Source organism: Penicillium oxalicum, chromosome VI, assembly GCF_001723175.1.
Source record: "Penicillium oxalicum strain HP7-1 chromosome VI, whole genome shotgun sequence".
Lineage (NCBI taxonomy): Eukaryota > Fungi > Ascomycota > Eurotiomycetes > Eurotiales > Aspergillaceae > Penicillium > Penicillium oxalicum.
Genome location: NC_064655.1, coordinates 1,056,107 through 1,072,600, shown reverse-complemented (window position 1 = coordinate 1,072,600; position 16,494 = coordinate 1,056,107). Strand labels below are relative to the sequence as shown.

The following is a 16,494-nucleotide window of genomic DNA, read 5'->3' as shown; positions in this document are numbered from 1 at the left end:
AACGTGGTGGGCTGATGAAACATTTCCAAGAATTTGACAATATCAATGTGAAAAAAATCAGATCGAATCAAGGCCTATCAGCATGATCCTTTGAGGCCAGCTTCATTACGTTGGATCCACGCTCGGAGCGATAGAAAAAAAAAACCAGCTCTTTTACTTAACTTGTTAAAAGTATGTTCCTCTAATTGGAGACTTCAAATAGTTGATACGGGACTTATGATACTACGCTATCTGAATAGGATGACCACTGCCATATTCAGGCACGGGGTACCATATATCAAGACTTATCACGTGATGTTTATCTGGTCACCGCGACTGTTGGCACATGGCAGTCAACAACTTGGTCATTCCTGCGCACCATGGCCTTTGGCACAAGATGATCCTGCTTGCTCGAGCAGTGATTTCTTCAGGGCGCTTGTTCTCACCTAAGATCCGTCTGCAAGCAATCCTGATGACCACGTCTACACCTCCCAACCCATCCAAAAGTGCCTGTCCGCCACAGGTTGCATGCTCAGTCGCCGAGTCTCCCTCTGATCGAACCATTGTCCCCTAACCTGATCCATTCAAAATGGAGGTACCCATCGCCTCAACCGTTGATACAACCTCTGGTAGCAGAGAGAGCCATATTGTCAAGGCAGACGAGGTGGATCAAACTGGCAGTGACATTTCGCCAGTCCCAGACGACCAGTTGATGGAGAAGGTCGCAGAGGACCTGCTGCAGCAACAGCAGGTATTGTCAGAGGCACCTGAGACATTAAATAGCTCGACAGGGTCCATGGAAGCAGCAGAGCGGCCACCACTGCGACGAGATGGATCAGCCCCTCCACCCCCGTTGCAACCACCCCCTCCCGCACCTGTTACGCAAGATGCAAGCCGGCCACAAGATTCCTCCATAAGCCTAGCGCAACTGCGGAAGCTTGTGCAAGAAATTCCCAAGATTGAACAGCCGGCCTACGCCTTTGAATACGCTGATGCTCAATCCTTCCCAGATGAGCTTGATGAGTGGTTTCAATACAACCAGTTTGATCGCGTAATGTTGACAGGCATGAGAGTTACATTTGAAAGACAGTGGAATGTCTTCTGTCAACAGCAGGGAACCGCCGGTGACGAGCAGCCCTGGACAGAGGTCTCCGAGGCCATGCGCCAATCCTTTGTCATGCGGTCTCTAGAAAACCTGCAAAGTAATGACGTTTCCACACGTCTAGAGTCGCTTGACAATCTCTGCTACGCAGTCACTGGTGTATGGGGTATCACTGGTGGACGTGAATCCCCGGAATACTCCGAGGATACGACTCCGCAGAGTGCAGCCGAAACGCCTCGATCCAAATCACTTCAGATCACCTGGATTGAGAAGAATGTCACGCTCCTTCAGCGATGTGGAGGTATTGCCGCTTTGATTCTCAGGCTCTCTCAACTATACGATAAGAATCGAGCTACACTTGGTCCCGACCCTGAAGAGCTTGAATTGGAACGGCTTAACCCAGGCGATATTGCTGCCTCTGAGCGTGAGGCAAATTTGGTGCTCACATTGCTTTACTTCTCCGTTGAAGTTGGCCGGCGTCAGGAAGCGCAAAATGCCCAAAACACCTCAATGCGCGATGCACTTGCCGCATCAAACCCGTGTCTATTAGTGACTATTGTTGAAGTAATCGCTCGACTGAGGTGGGATGAATCCGCAAACATCCCACTCACGAGAATTATACTACTGCTATGGAAATCCATTCTTCTTGTGTTTGGGGGCACTGAAAAGCTAAAGAGGACCAAAGAGCTATTGGAGCCACCCCTGATTTCAGAAGAGGAGGCTGCCGCTCGCAGAACCCCCTTCTTGACCGCAAAGCCCTTGGACTACCACCTGTTCCGCCAGGAGATCACGTCTAAATACCCGTCATATAATCCACCACCATCTGTTGTTCCATTGGAACTCGAAAATAACTCCATTTTGCCACCCTTACCTCAACATCCAAACAGACCGAACGCGTCTACCGGGCTCTTCTGTGGAGTTGGGCCGTCGATTACCGGTGGGAATGGATCTATCATTCAACAAGCGGTTCATATTGCAACGCCTGCGCCATCTCCACCTCCTTCGCCAATCGGACCTGGAGGCAAAGCGGGCAAGAAACAAAACTATCAGACCAACCAAAATTTCCCACTGCTTTATCCCCCGCTGGATGACACAAGTAATCGCATCGGGGGTAAAGGCACGACGGAACGTCAGGATGTTCTTGTCGGCAAACGCTGGGACGGAAGTGACGTACCGGCATCTGTCATAGAGGCTGGAAAGTTGTTTTCAACTCATGTTAAGATGACACGAGGAATGCGGCAGTTGTGGGAAGAGCGAGAAAATTTTATGAAATACGACCGAGGATGGAATCTCGAACAGTACCAGCCACCGGTGCCAGATTTCTCTTTCCTTGATGACACAACAGCTGGACTGGAGCAGATGAACTTGAATGAAAGCGGGTCCCGGTCTTGTAGAAAGGACACGGATGACCCTGATGTGCAGCGCCGACTGGATGCTGTGGAAGGATTCTATGTAAGCCTGCCAATATTTTTTCATGATGGATTGGTCACTGACTTCTGTTGAAGGCACAAATCTTGGCTCATCTTCAATCTATAACGATTGTATTTCTCAAGATCATCCTCACTAATGTCAGCGCCATGGTGAATCAGCCAAATTCCCAGGGTTCTCAGAACGCGAGGTACGTGAAATAACAAGCTCAGTCCACCTGCCTTAATCTCAACCGTCGCTGATCTCTCGATAGCAGTAGTAACGGAACCGGCGTTTCATCATCTCACATGGCGCTGGATATCTCCATAGACGAACTTGACAACATTCGTCTACGGGAGATCACTGGCAAAGCTGTGTCTGGCACATTGCTTCTCTTGCTGAAATGGTTTAAGCGGTCGCGTGAGTTTCTTTCTTAACCTATACCTTTGAAGCTTTCTTTGCTCTCCGCTGACCCCTCCAGACATTCTCAAATTCGAGTACATGACTCAACTGCTGCTTGATTCAAACTACCTGCCTCTTATACTCAAAATGTTTGCGCATCAGGACGTGGATCAGGCTGTGGCGCAGAAAAATGATCGGGAAGATCTCTCGTATGTCAACACATCTAAAGTGTATTTCACCATGATCGCTGACGCTTGAAACTATTAGCTTCTTCCATTTCTGCAGCGAGAATTCCGAATATGCGGTTGCAAGGCAGCACACAGATTACGGCGACACCGAGAGCGAGGATGAAGCTGCCCCACCACCAATTTCCCGTCACAGACCCCCCTTGACCACCAGCGACAGCGTTGTTCGAGCCTTCTCCCCCGAGGGCTATATTGAAGATATGTTAGATGGTCCAACACGCCCTGAAGTTGACGAGCTTGGCTATCCTACCGCTCCGCCACCGAAAGAACCTATCACGACCTTCTCTTTCCGCAACTTTTTCTCCGCGATCAACTATCTTCACATCATGCAGAAGATCACCAGAGATAAAGCACATCGCTGTCTCCTCCTTGTGCAATACAAATCGAGCACAATCCTCCGAAAGGGCCTGAAGATTCCAGATCCTTATCTTCGATTCTACACCCTCAAGCTCTTCAAGTCACAAGTGCCCTACTGTGGTCGTAAATGGCGCCAAAGCAACATGCGTGTCATCACCGCGATTTATCTCTACTGTCGGCCAGAGCTTCGGGATGACTGGCTAGCTGGTTCAGACGTTGACGCCGAAGTTGAAGAAGCTCTGCCCCTTGAGCAGGCCCTCCGGGGGCTGACACATTGGTGGCATCTTCGTCAATACAAGGATGTGATGGGTGGACATACTGATGCTCACCTTATGGAAGAGGAGCGTGATTTTTTCACTCGTGAGTTGGAGTCAATGGGATGGGGGTTGGCTGAAGATGTGAACGGGGAAGACTCGGACCATGGCAGCCACCAAGTCGGCAGTGGTGAATGGGTGGACGGCCAACTTCCAGTGGACGGTCCTTGGCCGTAGCGAGCTAGGCCGTATTCACTGCCGCCCCTCTATTGAGAAATAATGCATGAGTAAATGTTCAAAATATACTGCTCATTTCTGTCGGATGTCTTTTATTTCACTCTTTTTTTTGGCCCTGGTAGGAAAGCCTTCTACGATGCGGCGAGATGGAGTCTCCTCTGTCGCTGAAGCTGGACTGGAGCGGCTATCGATAAGAACGGGCCACGTGACTTTACTTTTTTTTTTCTTCCTTGCCGTCAACATCGGGTCGAGGGTTCTTTAGCATTGAACTTAGCACCGCTCCTTGCCCATCATGTCGGATGAGATCGTGTGGCAGGTAATCAACCAGCAATTCTGCTCTTATAAGCTGAAGTGAGTGCGCCCTATCAGAGATAGTCTTCTCTACCAATCGCAAATCATTCTCGCTCGGATGTGCAGGCTGTCTGTCGGTGTACAGGTTTGCAGCCTTGATCGTATCGAATGTCGGAATCAAAATTGAAAACATCGTTTGCTAACTGGCCTCATCACCGCAGAACTACAAAGGAGCAAAATTTCTGCCGCAACGAGCACAATGTCACTGGCCTGTGCAATCGCCAGTCATGTCCACTTGCCAACTCTCGATATGCAACAGTGCGCTCCGATCCAGAGACCGGAAACATGTACCTCTACATGAAGACTATTGAACGTGCCCATATGCCTAGCAAATGGTGGGAGCGTGTGCGCCTCTCGTCCAACTATGCCAAAGCTCTCGAACAACTCGACGAACGTCTCATCTACTGGCCCAAATTCCTGGTTCATAAGTGCAAGCAGCGTCTCACCCGTCTGACGCAGGTGCAAATTCGCATGAGAAACATTGCCAAGGAAGAGGACCGTCTCGGCGAGAAGATTGTGCCCAAGCTGGCCCCCAAAATTCGCCGTCGCGAAGAAACCCGAGAACGCAAGGCTTTGTCCGCAGCCAAGGTTGAGCGTGCCATCGAGCGTGAACTCATTGAACGTCTGCGCAGTGGCGCTTACGGCGATCAGCCGCTCAACGTCGACGAGAACATCTGGAAGAAGGTTCTCCGTGGTCTGGAGCGCGCTGGTGAAGGCGAGCGTGACGAGGACATGGATGACGGCGAGGAGATCGAGGACGAGGAGGATGGCGTTGGTGAGGTCGAGTACGTGAGCGACCTCGACGAGGAGGAGGACTTAGAAGACATTGAGGACTGGCTGGGTGGTGATTCTGCCGATTCCAGCGATGACTATGACGAGGACGATGACGAAAGTGAGGATGAGAGCGACGACGAGAGCGCTCCTAGCGAAGATGAGAAGAAGCCCAAGCCAAGTGCAAAGCGCAAGCATGCCGCTCCTCCGGCCAAGCCGCGGAAGAAGGGACCTCGCATCGAAATCGAATACGAAACCGAGGATGCTGGCAAAGACCGTATCATGGCATAGATCGTCATATGAGTTTGCGGGAAGAAAAGCTTTACATGATCGTGCATGGCGTTTTGGGACGATGTTCTTTTTCCATCCTTCTTTTGTGCTTATTTTGATCGGGCATCATACCCACCTGGATATTGTCACATCATTTTCCATAGATATTTGTCAACATGAAATTCCTCAAGCTATATTTTGCAATCGACTGCCCTTTATGAGGCTGAGTGCCCCACCCCATCTCGTCCTTTCTTTCTGTTGTTGAGGTTCGAAGGAAACGTCATGGAAACCACAAGATCTGGTAAGGGATGAAACTTACCTATCTGGTATACTAGCGCCCTCCAATAGAGGGTCGAGGGCCACTGCCACATGGAACCGGGTAATGCCGATCAGGGCCATGCAGACTGACGGCGTAGTTCTACATGATCAATCCAAAGAACATGAAGCTCCGTTTTTCAAATTTGCGTTATGTGAACCTATGCCAGTACTAGGTGGGACCTCCAACTAGCCAGTGACCTAGTCTCCTAAGTTCAAATCTGCAAAGAGACCTCCTCCACCCATATACTACATATCCTATTCCCCACCCGAACCTGCTTCAGATATCCGCTCAAGGGACGATGTTCAAAAGTGGTCGAAATTCCTATGAGGAAAGACCCTCGATGCATTCAACTCCAAGGGAAAAAAAGCCGTAGGAGTCTTAGTCCCCTCTAAGCTCAGAGTCAAACGAAATGCGCAGCGCTTCGTGAAAGGTCACGTGCCGTAGATGGTCGGCCAGGGACTGGACTCGGAACTATTTGCTGGCTACCTACTGCCCAATTTGACCCCCTCTCGACCTCGTCACCGCAACTCACACCATTCACAGAAGCTGGCCTTTTTGTGAAGAATAGGGGCCACTGCATCAAGAACACCCCCGGAGTCATACTCAAGATATCAGCCAGACCCCTGATCTCCTTCGGCATCTTTCTCCGCTGTGTTTACACGCCAACAGGGTTCGCAATTCCGCATCACCGTTACCCCACATCATCACATCGTTGGCCTCTTCATTTTTTGCACGACCGATCGTCAACGATTTCCTACATTACCACACGTTAATATGAGCTCCTACCTCGCTTCCTTCAAGAGCTCCTCCTCGATCTCCAACGTCCTTGGATCCCGGCTCAACAGCTTGCGCCGGGCCATCTCCCTAGGTGACGAGGGGGATGACCCGGACAATGAAGATTGTTCTCACATCTCCAACGCACTACGAGCCTACTACACTGAGAAGGGACGGCCATTCCCCGCATGGCTTCCCCCGGATCCAAAGGCCCCGGCTCCTGCTGCGTCTCGGCCGATTGTGACTGTTTCCGGACAACATGCACAAGGGGCACCCGGTGGTGCTTACGGACGGAGTGGTGGTGGCTTAGGTGATCTCTGGGGGGACTCAAATGCATCTTCGCCGGGAAGTACGCAGACAGCCAGTCTTCGTCGTGGCCGGGGCAGCGGTGCCAGTGGCGCTAGCGGCTCAATGGTGACCCCTCAAAGCGCTTCCCCGGCGTCTGTCATGTCGCCGACGTCGCAATCTCTACAGGCTAATTCACCTTCCTCGGGAGCCCGGCCACTCCCTTCTCAGCGGTCGGGATCGTATCAGTCCTCGCGGTCTAGCCAAGATAGCAGGTCTGGGGCCGGATCGGCGCAGGAACGACTGCGGGCACGGCTGCAGGGTGGGAGATCGCCCAGTCCAGGGAATCTCGATCCCAGCGTGCGCAAGCCAGTAGGGGGAAGGCAATGGTAGGCGGGGTATCTTGACTGCAGCGAGTGTACCCGTCTTCTCGCTCAGCGGAGATATCGGAGATTCTGCAGTGTATGTAGACCTATGGGCACAATGTAGATAGGAAGACATGTGTAGCCGATTACTCGGTGTCCTCTTTTGGGGTCAATGCGACCACAATCACGTAATTTCCAGACCATTGCGGTATCGCTCATACCTGGGCAGGAGTGAGTTTCATGTAGCCAAAAAAAAGAAAAGGAAAAAAGTCAAATTATACCATGTCTCCAACTCTGAACAGGCCTTTAGCCCCGTGCAGTTTCAGCGGAGGGAATGCCCTAGTGTAGTACCCCGGAATTCAGGTGGTCTCTGCCCACTTGAATACGGCGGCGCCATGTGATTCGTGATGACGCGTGACTATCTCATGCAAACATCCCCCCCGCTTGTGCATAGCGCCTCTTTTCTTCACTCCCACTCTCGTGTGTTCTGCCAGGTGTCTCTTACCTCACCTCCATCATCCATCACAACTTCAGTCTTACAAGATTTTTATCCTGCCTGGCCACTTCACTAATTCAGTTGCTGAGTGGCCTGATGAGAGGGCCATTAAATTTTGTACGCTTCTCATCCGCAGGTTTGAAATCACCATGGGCGTTTTGACCCTTCTACGACCGTGCTTGCCAGCCCGTAGGACCGCTAAGCTCCGGAGTCTAAGAAATGCCTCCACCAAGCTTTTCCAGTCCAGCGAATCAGACACTCGGCTCATGCTGGACGGTCAAAATCCGTTAGATGCGGCCTCCCCGAGGCCCGGGGATCAATTACGATCTCGCGAGGGTGAACAAGTCCACAAAGAATACAATAAACCATGGGAGCAAGAGTTCTGGTATAAGTTGACTTTGAACCGTGGCGAGAACGAGGGCACCAAAGTCCCAACCAACCCACGGCGCGTCTCAGGTCGGAATTTGATTTCCACACACCCAATTGCTGTGCAGATCGACGTTGCTCTGTGGCTCCGGCCCGGCAAGGTTCTGGCGTGCCAAGTGGAGATCGACACTCAAATTTTCGCCGAAGTGGCACCGACTTTGGGTTGGAGTCGTCTGGAGACTCCATGGGGTGCCCCCAACCTGTCCGTGCAACTGCGTAATGCGTTGTGGGCTGCCTCTCTAGGCGTGTTGCGAGCCCCAGTCTATGGCCTGTTGGGCCTCTTCATCCCGGACAGTGTCCGAAGTCATCCTGGTTGTGGATATTGGATTTCTCGTCTCCTTGATCTGACTGGACAGTACGCTTTGTGGCACATCGCTGACCAGCCACTCTCCAGACTGGGGCAGAAAGACTTTACAGCTTAACAGTTTTCACCCCACATTTGTCCTTGGTTTTCAGACCACGGGCGTTGCAAAGCGTTCTGCCGGGGTAGCCACGGCTACAGGACGACTGTTCGAGCCGACCGGTTTTCGTGACGGGAAGCCGGGATTTTTCAGGATCGTATTGGCCGAAGTAACCCTGCGTCATTCCTCTGGTAGCAACTGACAGCCATGGAGGGGGAATCCAATGATCTCGTAGGAACCCGAGTCTCAAGGTACGTGCAGGTATGGTCCACGCTGACAAGCAATCTGGATCGCAATTTGGGTTCAGCCTCGCCACAGAACGCCCTGCTAGAAACTTTATCATTCCTGCGTCTCCAGCGCACGGAAGACATACACATGTACCTACCTCATGCAAGTATGTATGCATTGAGTGGTATGTACTGTACTACACAAATCATGCATGTACAGTGAGTAGACCTCGTGCGACATGTGCCTGCCTGTCCAGGTCATTGGGTGTCTTTGATCGATATGTCCAGCGAAGAGTTTTATTTTTTTTATCTATATATTTTTTGTTGCTTTCTTATTTTCGCTTTCTTTCGTTCATCCAGTCAACGTTCCCCAGCTTTGACTTCTCCACATTCTGGACTCCAGATCAGGCACGCGAACACAGGAGTTTCTTAATGCGGCGGGTCGTTTGGCTACCTATGCCAGTATCGGATGGCCGGTGTGCGCCCGCGTTTTCGTGCCCTCATCGCCCTCCGAAACTCCTCGTTTTGAGGCTTCGTGGGTGGGCTTGCGGGTGGTGCTGCCGATGCCGTGGTTGGTTCTGACTTCCTGGATGGGGCCCAGTTCTCCACACCCCCAAAGTCTCCGTCTTCAAAGTCGAGACACACTCGAGTCTTGCTCCACGAACCGATCCCGTCCGGCAAGTTGGGGGTTTGTAGTGCCCTGCAGGAGCCCGACCAACTCGGAATGTCGTGAAAATCGGGATGCTCGGCCCAGTCTCCAACCTGATTTGTGCCCTCTGATTACCGACTTCCCTTTTAGCAGTTTCCCCGACGCTTCTCCACACCCTGCGGTGTCTGGCGTCAGAGTCTGGGACTCCAGCGCAGGACCCAAGATCGGTTTCCGCAGTCGTTGCAGGGCAATCCCTTTCCACATTGCGTCGTAGTCAATGGACTTCAAATAGGACATGATTCCCACGTCCCCCCCCCAAACTCGGATTTTTACCCCAGGTCTCTCCATCTTTTCCATTTGGTTCCTTCTGAGTGTCTCACACCCCCAATCTCTGGAGTGAGACCGACCTGTTCTGACTCTTGAACGACTTCACTGTTGTGTTCAGGACTCTGGAATCCACTCTATTTCTCTAAGTTCTTCTCTACTGTCTGTTTCACACACGTTCCAAGAAGTCTCTACTTCTATCTGTCACTATGTCGGAGCCGAAGGACGCCGAGATGCCTTTTGACTCCCACAAGGAGGCCGGCGCCTTCGAGATCGATGATGTGCATGAGGCAAAATCCGAGAACCGCATGACCGAGGCGGCGATGGACGCCGAATTGGCCCTGTTTGAGGAACAATTGCCGAATCTGCGCAAGTCGCGATTCGAGCTCAACTTCAACAATCCCAGCATGTGGACTTACCTCCTGGTTGCCTTTGCCTCCATGGGTGGTCTGCTCTCAGGGCTGGATCAGTCCTTGATCAGTGGAGCCAATCTCTATCTTCCCAGAGATCTGCACTTGAACGACTCATTGAACAGTCTTGTAAACGCCGGTATGCCCCTTGGTGCCGTTGCTGGTGCTCTTATTCTGTCTCCTGCCAATGAGTATCTCGGCCGTCGCATGGCCATCATTGTTTCTTGCATCCTCTATACCATCGGTGCTGGTCTCGAGGCTGGTGCTATCAACTTTGGTATGATATTCTCAGGTCGTTTCATCCTTGGTATGGGTGTTGGTCTCGAGGGTGGTACCGTCCCCGTCTACGTCGCTGAGTCTGGTAAGCCATCAGTTTTTTTTTCCCCTCTCCTGGGTCGTAAAATGCCGACACTGTACTAACATATCGACTATAGTGCCTCGTCGCGTTCGTGGTAACCTCGTCTCCCTTTACCAGCTCAATATTGCGCTGGGTGAAGTTCTCGGCTACGCTGTCGCCGCCATGTTCGTCTCTGTGCCGGGTAACTGGCGCTACATTCTGGGCTCCTCCCTAGTCTTTTCCACCATCCTGCTCGTGGGCATGCTGTTCATGCCCGAGAGTCCTCGATACCTGATGCATAAGGAGAAGGAGCTTGAAGCTTATGCTGTGTGGAAGAAGATCCGTGGGTTCAACGACTTTGAATCCAAGGAGGAGTTCCTCGGTATGCGTCAAGCCGTGAGTGCTGAGGCTGAGGAGCAGAGCAAGACCAAGAAATACCCCTGGATGGACTTCTTCACCGATCCTCGTGCTCGACGTGCCATCGTCTACGCCAACATCATGATTGTCCTGGGTCAACTGACAGGTGTGAACGCCATCATGTACTACATGTCTACCCTGATGAAGAACATTGGTTTCGACGACAAAAAGTCCGTGTTCATGTCCCTTGTCGGCGGTGGCGCTCTCTTGATCGGCACCATCCCCGCCTGTCTGTACATGGAACGCTTCGGTCGCCGCTACTGGGCTAACGTTATGCTGCCCGGCTTCTTTGTTGGATTGGTCCTGGTTGGAGCTGGCTACACCATCGATTACAACAAGTACCCCGCTGCCGCGGAGGGTGTCTACTTGACCGGTATCATCTTGTACATGGGCTTCTTCGGTTCCTACGCTTGCTTGACCTGGGTCATTCCCTCGGAGGTCTTCCCAACCTACCTCCGTTCGTATGGTATGACCACTGCCGATGCCAACCTGTTCCTGATGTCCTTCATCGTCACCTACAACTTCTCCCGCATGATGGAGGCGATGACCCGCATTGGTCTGACCCTCGGCTTCTACGGAGGCATTGCCGTACTCGGCTGGTTCTACCAGGTCATTTTCATGCCAGAGACCAAGAACAAGTCGCTGGAGGAGATCGATGAGCTCTTCTCAAAGCCCACTTCCGTCATTGTCAAGCAGAATCTCAAGCAAACTTCTGAGATTATCAAGGACCTCGCGCACTTCCGCATCCGCAAGGTCTTCTCCCCAGAGCCTTACGTCAAATGAGGGATGAGAAGAAGGTGTCTCAAAGTCTCGATGACTGAGACGAAATAATTTCATGACATGATTTCTTTTTTTTTTCTCTAATAGTACCGTGCTTTTGGTTGACAAAAGAGGGATACATCCATGTTCCTGGATGAGCATATTATTTAGTGATGATACAAATATGATAAATGAAGAACATTGAAGAAACAACATTATGGTCTTGCTTCACTCCCGTCGTCACCTAGAGCACCAGTCCCTATGATACTTTTTTGGACCGAATAGATTTCCACCATGCCCTGGACCCCGGTCACACAAGGAATTTGTCGAACATGGTAGGATCCCGGGCTCTCTAATTCGGTGCGGTTCAATAGTAGTATTTAAGCATACATCCATTAACCATGTCTTGAAAGCGGGTTATTTGTACGGCACTAGAGTAACTAGGCTATGAATTACTTTGATATCACACATACACTTACTTACGTACTAATCTACACCGACGTCTATACAAACCGGCTGACAAGTAACACAACTCCACTGCTAATCATCTTGATGGGGGAGGGCAGCGCCACTAGAGAATTGCACAATTTCAAAGACCGCCCGCAGTCTAATGGAGAATCTAGAGGTGATTTTGAAATTGATGTATCCCTCGATTGAATGTGACCGGACACCACTTTTCGTTCGTCCCCTGGACCGCTAAATGCAAGCAGCCCTTAGACCATCCAAAAAAAAGAGGCCCATGATACTATATACAAGGCGAATCTCACAAGGCCGAATAAGCGCCACATGAAAGGGTACAGCGTGGAAGATACATGGTTCGCAGGGCGAAATTCAAAGTTCAGAAACGGTTGCAGAAGATCATTCCCGGCCAGTGGTGTTCTGCTTAATGATCGATGAATTTTGGTATGAGTCTCGGGATCAGCCACGCACTTTGCGATAGCTAGGGGGCTTCCAAGAATGCTTGATCAGCTTGCCAGCCCAGATGGGAATGAGGGAGACAGCTAGTACTGCAAAAACACGCCAGAGCCAGTCAAGAGTGATGACGTAGCGGAGGTCGAAATAGTCACCGAGGAAGGGAATGCTTCCAGCGTAGATCAAAAGGGTGCCGAAAAGACAAAAGATCATAACCGGATGCCATGTTGTTATGGAGATTGCGACCATGCCCAATTCATTGAGAACAAGAGCCGTGAAGGAAACACTGATAAGACGCGGTCCTGTGATTGTTTGAAGCAGGATTTGCGACAGTCCTTGAATGACAGCGCCTTGGTAAATAGATATCAGGACCCAGGTGAAAAACGAGCGGTAGCTCAGGCTCTTGCCGCTCTTTAGCTCTTTATAAAGTTCCGGGTACAGATTTGCAAGACGCTCGTCGACGTCCTTGTCAAACACGAGCGAGAAGACGGGCGCATTGGTATAGACTGTAGCGTATCCAATCATCAACCAATTGATGAAGAGGCCCTTGGGATCGAAATGCCCTGCGATGCTGAACATGGTTTGGCATACAGCAATAATCAAGCCACGGTGCATGATAAATTGAGCAAGTTTGGCAGAGCGCTTGTACGAATTCCGACCATGCCAAACGAGTAGTTTTGTCAGATGGTGAAAATGCGTGATACTGAAGTCGGCAGCGAGCGAAGCTTGACGCCCTTCCTTTCCCACAATACCGATTCCAACATCCGCAGCCTGAATCATTGAGACATCGTTTCCACCATCTCCGATGCAACAGACACGCTTCTTGGTGTGCTGACGAATCAAGTTTGCAACTTCAGCTTTCTGAGTCGGGGAGCACCGACAAGCAATCACCGCCGGCAGAAGTACTGCAACGGCAATGAACGCAGACCGGAATTCTCCGAGCATCAGATTGAGCGACTCGCCATCAATAAGGAGGCAGCAGTCGGTCTTGTTCCGCAGGAAGTCCAGGGCTTCTTGAGCAGTTGACTTGTCCGTCACCTTTGATACTGTGTGGATGTACTGCCCACGGGAAACTAGTTTGGCCGAAATGGCGACGCAACGAGCAGTCTCCACTTTGTCTCCTGTCAACATCCAAATTTTGATGCCAGCATTGCGCATCAATTCTAAAGACGACTTGACATCGCGTTGCAGTCGGTCCTCCACGCCAGTCACACCAAGCAACTCCAAGTCTCGTTCCAAATATTCGCTCATGACCTTCGCCATACCGACGTCTCTTGCCTGGAGTGACAAGGAGGCCTGTTTGAATTTGCCAGAAAATTCCCGATATTGCTGGAGAGACAAGCGCTTACGACCCACAACCAAAGTACGAAGACCTTCACGAGCCATGTTTGCGGTCTCTTCATCAAGCCAGTCATTTGCTGCCACGATAGAGGTCATGACCGTGTCCGCACCTTTTTGGTAAAACCAGATTTCGGGCTCTACTTCTTCGTCTGATTCAAAAAGATGCCCGTTCTGGTCAAATTGAACAATCACACCCATGCGCTTGCTCTCAGAGGTGAATGGAAAGATGTCGAGAACTCTGGCGCGAACCACGGCCCGTTTAGAGTCCGTTGATTCCAGAACAATGGTTTGACGATCACGATGCGACAGCTTTAATCCAACCTCTTCTGTGTACCGGACGATCGCGATTTCGTCGGGTGAGGATGCTTGATAATTGGTGACTTTGCGTCCAGACTCCTCTTCCTCTCCAGTTGGCGTAACATTATGGCAAAGTGCCAAGGCGAAGACAAGATCCTTCACTCGCGACCCTATTTCTCTTCTTGTGCGTGGAGCATTGGCTTGTCCAGCGTGTGTGCCAAACGGAGTGGACGGGGTAGTCAGTGTATCTCCCGCGAAACTGTGGCGTACGAATGTTGCAACCTCATCCATCGAGTCGTTTGCGTATGATACAGTCCCAACGTGGATTTTCTTCAACTCCATCTCTGTTGACATGATGAGAAAAACCGCTTCTATGGCAGTGAAGACTGAATGAGAAATTTTACATACCATTTTGAGTTAGAGTTCCAGTTTTGTCGGAAAGAAGGTACTCAATCCTACCTAAATCTTCCGGAATTGTGCTTGTTCGCACCAGAGTGTCTGGAATATCCTTGTCACGTTGGATAAAACGGCCATAGACCGACTTGGCCATGTCCAGGTTCACGCGCAGACTCATGGGAATGATGGTGGAAAAGAGGATCAAGTAAATCATGATTGCGACATACCACTTCTTGTCGTTTGTAGGCTCAAAGCCTTCCAGTGCAACGAGAATGAGTGACAATGCAAAAGTCAATACACACAAGATTTTGGTCAAGTTATTAATCTCATATTCCAGCAAGCCGACCTTGGACCGAGAGGCCGAAGTAGAGAGAGCAGCTCGTGTCTGAGAGCCTGTATAGATAATGGCAGCGTAGGTCACGGTATTTGAAGCGAGAACGGTATTGGCCCACGCTGTGTTGTCGATAGTCAGCGGCGCCGAGTTAGATTGCTGACCCACGCCATGTGAGTTGTCGTGATCTTCGCCGGAATGCCTTGAATTATCCACATGCGCGTCGTAGAAGCCAGACGGGGGGCCTAATTGAATGGTACCAACAAATTCGTTGACACGCTTGTCAGGAGAACTTGCAGTAATCTTGAGTCGTGACAAATCTTTCAAAGAAAGAGGCTGGGATAGTGCAGATGGCAATCGAAGCTTCCAATCTGTTTCACCATCTAACTGATCAGTTCGAATGAACGTGTCAGTGGCATCGCTGTCCAGGACGGGAGTCTCAGATCTTCCTGGGACGCCTTGCTCATGTCCATCGTTCGACGATTTGGAAATGACGTCCGATACTCCGATGGTACCGCCGTTCGAGGGTCGTTGGGTTGGATCATTCGAGTCGGGATCATTCGAGATACTTTTCAAGATGACAACGTCGGCCGGCAGTCGCTGATTCTTGCGAACCTTGAGCACATCCCCGACTCTCAAATCTCGAGACTTTTTCGTTATTTCGACAGCGCTCGATTTGTCCAGGGAAAGAACTGTAAAGCCCTCGGAATTTGCTTCGGCATCTCGCCGTCGCCGACCAAGATCGTCGAGTGCCTCCTTCCCGAGAGATATCGATACAACAAATGCTAGCGGGGCGATATACGAGGACATGTAGCCGATACGAAGAACCGGTATCACTTGTGAAAGAGCAACAAATAAGAAGTAGATGTTGAAGAAGAACGAGAACTCGTTGTATAATGTGCGCGGTAGGAAGCTCCAAGCGGTGTATTTGGCGTTCGAGACTACATTGGCTGGGTACTTAGCGAGCTGATACTGGCCAACAAGAACCTCGCGCGGAGGCCTGTCTTCTTGATCTGCTCGCTGCTGTCGGGATGTGTTGGTTGCGCTTTGTAGGAAACTGGAGGCACCCAGGCTCGGGAGGCGGAATCGGTAGCCCTTTTTCGATGAATGATCGTCTCGAGACATTCGGGGGGAGTCTCGCGGATCAAGTAATGGCGCATCGTCGTCTGTCAGGTTTCTAGAGCTACCGTGGGACCTTCGAACTCCATCGCCCCCTTGGTCCTCCAACAGGGCGTCGGTGTCGTCTGAATCCATATGCTGCCGAGAGATGTTGCGTTTCCAACGATTGCCCACGCTCACGCGCAAGTTCCTTAAAGCGATCCCTGGTCCATAATCGCGCGAACGGGTTGAGTAGTCCTTGGAAGTGGGAGAGGGGCGAGGTTGGGCTGTGTGAGGATCGAGTTCCCCCAGCTCGAGGTCATCGTCATCGGAGCCAGAAAGATCATCGGGATCCTCTGACCTTTGGAGTGAGTGAATATAATCGTGGGAGGAAGACATTTTGCTTTCTTGGGCGTTATCCAGTGAGTAAAATAAATGAATCGTCAACCAACTAGAAGTGATCTAGCTCTGCAGGCACCTGGCAGGGTCATTTCTCAGAAGTTGAATCCAGAAGCATCGGAGCTGCCCCGGAGCATCGCGATAGGGAGCAAAGAA

General features: G+C 51.0%; 7 protein-coding genes across 7 annotated transcripts; 5 read left to right on the top strand and 2 right to left on the bottom strand.

The window, feature by feature from the left end:
• Nucleotides 1-568: 568 nt before the first annotated feature.
• POX_f07669 (uncharacterized protein) lies at nt 569-3,983 on the top strand (the record flags this gene model as incomplete). The annotated part of the gene is made up of 5 exons (XM_050116464.1): nt 569-2,533; nt 2,587-2,699; nt 2,763-2,908; nt 2,970-3,099; nt 3,158-3,983. The coding sequence occupies 5 exons, from the start codon at nt 569-571 to the stop codon at nt 3,981-3,983; spliced, it is 3,180 nt and encodes a 1,059-aa protein (XP_049966603.1).
• Nucleotides 3,984-4,275: 292 nt separating this feature from the next.
• On the top strand, nt 4,276-5,396 carry POX_f07668 (Protein MAK16; the record flags this gene model as incomplete). The annotated part of the gene is made up of 2 exons (XM_050116463.1): nt 4,276-4,334; nt 4,496-5,396. The coding sequence occupies 2 exons, from the start codon at nt 4,276-4,278 to the stop codon at nt 5,394-5,396; spliced, it is 960 nt and encodes a 319-aa protein (XP_049966602.1).
• Nucleotides 5,397-6,468: 1,072 nt separating this feature from the next.
• On the top strand, nt 6,469-7,146 carry POX_f07667 (uncharacterized protein; the record flags this gene model as incomplete). Its single annotated transcript, XM_050116462.1, has 1 exon — nt 6,469-7,146. The coding sequence occupies one exon, from the start codon at nt 6,469-6,471 to the stop codon at nt 7,144-7,146; it is 678 nt and encodes a 225-aa protein (XP_049966601.1).
• A 617-nt stretch (nt 7,147-7,763) lies between these two features.
• Nucleotides 7,764-8,462, top strand: POX_f07666 (uncharacterized protein; the record flags this gene model as incomplete). Its single annotated transcript, XM_050116461.1, has 1 exon — nt 7,764-8,462. The coding sequence occupies one exon, from the start codon at nt 7,764-7,766 to the stop codon at nt 8,460-8,462; it is 699 nt and encodes a 232-aa protein (XP_049966600.1).
• Nucleotides 8,463-9,122: 660 nt separating this feature from the next.
• On the bottom strand, nt 9,123-9,581 carry POX_f07665 (uncharacterized protein; the record flags this gene model as incomplete). Its single annotated transcript, XM_050116460.1, has 2 exons — nt 9,123-9,246; nt 9,334-9,581. 2 exons carry the CDS (start codon nt 9,579-9,581, stop codon nt 9,123-9,125), a joined length of 372 nt encoding a protein of 123 aa, XP_049966599.1.
• Nucleotides 9,582-9,850: 269 nt separating this feature from the next.
• POX_f07664 (uncharacterized protein) lies at nt 9,851-11,588 on the top strand (the record flags this gene model as incomplete). The annotated part of the gene is made up of 2 exons (XM_050116459.1): nt 9,851-10,412; nt 10,486-11,588. 2 exons carry the CDS (start codon nt 9,851-9,853, stop codon nt 11,586-11,588), a joined length of 1,665 nt encoding a protein of 554 aa, XP_049966598.1.
• An 894-nt stretch (nt 11,589-12,482) lies between these two features.
• On the bottom strand, nt 12,483-16,338 carry POX_f07663 (putative phospholipid-transporting ATPase NEO1; the record flags this gene model as incomplete). The annotated part of the gene is made up of 2 exons (XM_050116458.1): nt 12,483-14,458; nt 14,523-16,338. The coding sequence occupies 2 exons, from the start codon at nt 16,336-16,338 to the stop codon at nt 12,483-12,485; spliced, it is 3,792 nt and encodes a 1,263-aa protein (XP_049966597.1).
• Between the last annotated feature and the right edge of the window lie 156 nt (nt 16,339-16,494).